The following is a 4,935-nucleotide window of genomic DNA, read 5'->3' on the forward strand; positions in this document are numbered from 1 at the left end:
AAAAAACTCCAGCTAAACTCGTACGCAAATTTCAATTTACCGGTAATCAGATTTCAATACAAATTCCACATCTTAGGAGCTGCCACAGAAAAGCGTGATCCAAATACCCTAAATTTTAGACCCTATTTCCTGTTCCTGGCACATTTTCCTTCACCTTTCGCAGGTAGAAAAAGAGTTCCCAACTGCTTTGCTGAATCCAGACAGCTATTGGCCTTATGACATCATTATACGATGAACACACACAAAAATGTCAATGATTAAATTGGGACTAAAGCCTTCTGGAAAAAAAAAAACATCAATGGCTTTCATAATGATGCATTAAGGTATCACCTCTCTATGATGGAGTCCAATGTAAGGATGTTGTAAAGGTGAAGATGGTAAATCAACTCTAGTTTGGGATTTTTCTGAAAAACAGAAAAAAAACATTTTGGTTACGGCTGAGGTTTACCAAGTTTAAGATTCTTTTGTTCAGCTATCCCTTAAATAGAGTTAAAATACGGAAGATTACCAGCTTAAAATATTCTAATACTGTAATGACCTGAGCTCGTTTTAGTTTTCTCTGAGATACCTCAAGTTTCATTGAAAAAAAGACCAGCAAACCCAGAAGAAAACATTAGATTTTTGTTGTATTTTTCAATCTCAGCTAGACAAAATTCAATAAATCCTAAAACAATGAGGACTGAATCTATATTTCATCATTGAACAACATCTCAGCAATAAGAAGTGGATTCCTCATACAGAGAGTCTAAGCACCTGGTTTCGTCTGTGCTCCATCCAGAGCAGTTTGGGGCAAAGGATTCCTTGAGAAAGCAGCTCTTTGGTGGACTCCAACAGAACACGGAGCTGCATCTGCAAAGGAGAAGGAGAGGACAGAATCTATCAAAACATCTGCAACACAAGCACCATACAAAAATATTCAGTGTGTACAAAATATTAACACTAGGGCAAACGCTGCTGTGAACAAAATCAGATTTAAAAAAAGCTCAGAAGGAACCATTTTTAAGAGTGCATTGATTTTTTTTTTTTTTTGATGCAACATCAACTTAAAAAAACATGTTTAAATTCAGTCAATTTCTATACAGGTTACATTTAAAAGAAGACTGAATAAACACAATAGGTTTAAAATACAAAACACCACAACTACAGGAGATCAGCAGAACAAGCTGCCACCAGGGGTCTCTTTTTTTTAGAATTTGTTTGTGTTCTTCACTAAAACATCTGCAGGGCCTAAAACAACAAGTGGAGTAGATGAAGTTTGCAGCCGTGGGTTAAAATCCATCTGGCAGAGACTCACTCTTTGAGAGGATGTAAGCATCTCTCTGCATCTGTTCTCATCCATTTCTTCCTGTCCATCAGTGATCTCTGTCAGTCTCTCCAAAACTGTTTTTACTGACATCACTCCCACAGAGACACCAAGCTGTTCAGCCCGACGCCTCAGCTCACTCCCTGTCACAGGAAGGAAGGAAGGAAGGAAGGAAGGAAGGAAGGAAGGAAGGAAGGAAGGAAGGAAGAGAGAAATGAATAAATAAATATATTCAGGCAAATTAGACTAATTTAATTTCTTCACCTACAAGACAAATGCTGTAACTGCTGAAAAATTACCTTGAACTAACAGTTATAAAAAATACAACTCTGAACCATGAAAGCAGCCAGTGGTGGAAAATAGCAATTAATTTAGTTGGAAAATGTTTATGAAGATGCAGAAGAGACGGGGTGGAGGAGGAACTTCAATCGGGACACTGAATTCTCTGCAAGAGCTAAAAAGTAATGGTTTAGATCAAAATAAATTTATTTTTTATTAGTATGTTTTTTTTAATGCCCGAACTGTACTTCACATATAAATCTAAACATTAAAACAAGCTTCAAAGGGGTGGTGTTCATGAAAACATTCATTAAATATTAAACATCTAAACTACATTTAAAAAGAGTAAGTTGTACATGGCAAAAAAAAGAAAGAAAAATAGTAATACGATATTATTATTAATATCTTACTATTATTAAAACTGGACATATAAAATGCTGGTAGAAATCTACACCAAAACACANGGAAGGAAGGAAGGAAGGAAGGAAGGAAGGAAGGAAGGAAGGAAGGAAGGAAGGAAGGAAGGAAGGAAGGAAGCCTTTATTAGTCTTAAGTTTAGACATTTTTGCATCAAGACCAAACATCAACAAACTGTACAATAACCACAACTTGAGCTTTAAAAACAACCAACAGCATCTCTATCATGTAATTGGTGCCCCTGTCATGCCATTAATGCACTGTTGCTAAAATGCTTATGGCTTTTTCTTTACACCATAACCTCTTCAATTTTCCCAACTTTAGTTTGAGCCACATTTGGTAGAAACTGGATAAGAAAACAACACCTGTAACCCTTTTATGTGAGAAATGCAGCTCATTCCAGATTACAACAACATGGTTTTATTGACCAGACTCAGTGTTTAGTGCCTGAATCCACACGTCACTAGCTATAGGGGCTAATAGGAGATGTCCTATTCAGTAATATATACAAGTATATATTTTGAGTGCTTTAATGAGTTACCCACTCACCCAGCAGCCATCCTGAGATGTGATTGGGGTTAGCCTCAGATCCTGCCTGGTTCTGCTCTTTATTCTGAGGGGAGAAAATGTTACCTGGATCTGGGCTCTGCAAACATCAGAAATATATATATATATTATAGGAGGAAGATCCCCACTTAAACAAACTAGCTCGACACCAACATGTGATAACTTCATCTTGGGCCAAGCTTCTGGACTCAAAAGGTTTTGTCAACCTTAGGAAAATGTCACCTCCTTTGATCTTCAACCACAGATGCATATTCCCCCCCAAAAAACTAAACCTGAATGTGACTTAACAGCAACAGAAGAGAGCAGCCAGCTCAGGAAAAATTACAACAAAAAAAGCAACGTTACTGTTGCCTATGATCATGAATCCTGAGGGACTGTGCTCCCTAATCAGGTGCCCAGAACAGTTTTGAGGCCCTTCTCCTTCTCATACAACAAGGGCCTCCTTAGCCTATGAACCTTATATTAAAACACCTACCAAACTTGATAAACACAATATTGTGGGGTACCATTTCGAAGTAGTCTAGTCAATCAATCATATTTAATAGCATGAATGTCCATAATTTCAGTGGGGCCAAAAAGTTTTATATAGTCAGCGACTGACTGTGCAAGTTCTTCTACTTAGAATAATGAGAGAGGTCTGTAATTTTTAACTTAGGTAAACTTCAACTGTGAGAGACAAAATAAGAAAAAAAATCCAGGAAATCACACTGTAGGATCTTATCCCATGGGGTCAAAATGATCATGAGAAAGGTGTGCAAAAATCCCAGAACTACACGGAGGGAACTGATGAATGACCCGCAGAGAGCTGGGAACAAAGTAACAAAGGCTACCATAAGTAACACACTACACCGAGAGGGAATGAAATCCTGCAGCACCAGACGTGTCCCCCTGCTCAAATCAGTACATGTCCAGGCCCGCCTAAAGTTTGCCAGACAGCATATGGATTATCCAGAAGAGGATTGGGAGAATTCCATGTGGTCAGATGTAACCAAAATAGAACTTTTTGGTAAAAACCCAACTCGTCGTGTTAGGAGGAAGAAGAATGCAGAGTTACATCCCAAGAACACCATACCTACTGTCACGCATGGGGGAGGACAAATCATGCTTTGGGGCTGTTTTTCTGCAAAGGGGACAGGAAAACTGATCCGTGTTGAGGGAAGAATGAACAGAGCCATGTATCGTGAGATTCTAAGCCAAAACCTCCTTCCATCAGTAAGAGCCTTGAAGATGAAACGTGGCTGGCTCTTCCAGCTTGACAAGGATCTCAAACACACCTCCCAGACAACAAAGGAGTGGATCTGTAAAAAGCATTTCTGGAGCGGCCTAACCAGTCTCAAGACCTTAACCCCATAGAACATTTGGGGAGGGAGTTGAAAGTCTGTGTTGCCCAGTGACAGCCCCAGAACATCACTGCTCTAGAGGAGATCTGCATGGAGGAATGGGCCAAAATACCACCTACAGTGTGTGTAAACCTGGTGAAGACTTAAAGGAAATGTTTAACCTCTGTCATTGCTAACAAAGGATATGTTACAAAGTATTGAGTTGAACTTTAGTTATTGACCAAATACTTATTTTCCACCATAATTTACAAATTACTTCTTTAAAAATCAGACAATGTGATTTCCTGGATTTTTTTTCCCTCATTTCGTCTCTCATAGTTGAAGTGTACCTATGATGAAAATTACAGACCTCTCTCATTATTCTAAATAGGAAAAATTGCACAATCAGTAGCTGACTAAATACTTTTTGGCCCCACTGTAGCTTACGACTATGAAATGATCTTTTGCTACCATTTTCCTTTTTCAACTCATCCCGCTGTCTGTCTCTCCTTTTTCCTGCACCTGCTCTTGATGCCTTTTCCAAACACAGGTGTGAAACTTAATCATACAGATAGTGTGTCGGGGGTTGGAACCACAGGACCGATGGTACTAGATAAAGGTCCATCTTTTCATATAGCCTTTTTTTCTATTCTTACGTCAAATTAAAAGCTTTATAATTTTTTTTTATATTATCACCAGCACTCTTCCTCAGCTCAAAGTGAGATGCTCTTGGGCAAGGTGATGGGGAATCTTGTTCAACTTGAATGCTCACAAAAGCAAACTGAATTACTGCATTTAATTCTCAGAGTTCTAAGAGCATTTGTCAGTTAATCTGCCCTCTGTCTTTCACAGCTGTAGTCTGACAGCAGTAAAATGTCAGCATTCCAGAAGCTCTAAAAATTTCCACCTTCAGCATCATGGGTTAAAGTGGAGTCAATAAGTGAGGAGAAAAAGGTTTGGCTAGACCTTAACATGGGTACATACTAGGGTTGTCACGATACTAAACTCCTCAACTCGATACCGATATTAAGGAAAATATTCGATACTCGA

The 4,935-nt window shown here is 38.7% G+C and overlaps 1 protein-coding gene across 1 annotated transcript in view; it reads right to left on the reverse strand.

Annotated features, from left to right (window-relative positions):
* LOC107101654 (Fanconi anemia group A protein-like) overlaps positions 1-4,935 on the reverse strand; it is a 26,480-nt gene that overhangs the window by 18,070 nt on the left and 3,475 nt on the right. Inside the window, exons 3-6 of the mRNA XM_015400647.1 lie at positions 2,549-2,612; positions 1,295-1,446; positions 754-849; positions 331-404 (exon numbers count right to left, since the gene is read on the reverse strand). Of these exons, the coding sequence (XP_015256133.1) occupies positions 331-404; positions 754-849; positions 1,295-1,446; positions 2,549-2,612 (386 nt within the window). The remainder of the gene's footprint in view (positions 1-330; positions 405-753; positions 850-1,294; positions 1,447-2,548; positions 2,613-4,935) is intronic.

The sequence above is a fragment of the Cyprinodon variegatus genome, unplaced genomic scaffold (assembly GCF_000732505.1).
Source record: "Cyprinodon variegatus isolate N-32 unplaced genomic scaffold, C_variegatus-1.0 Scaffold1128, whole genome shotgun sequence".
Taxonomy (NCBI): Eukaryota; Metazoa; Chordata; class Actinopteri; order Cyprinodontiformes; family Cyprinodontidae; genus Cyprinodon; species Cyprinodon variegatus.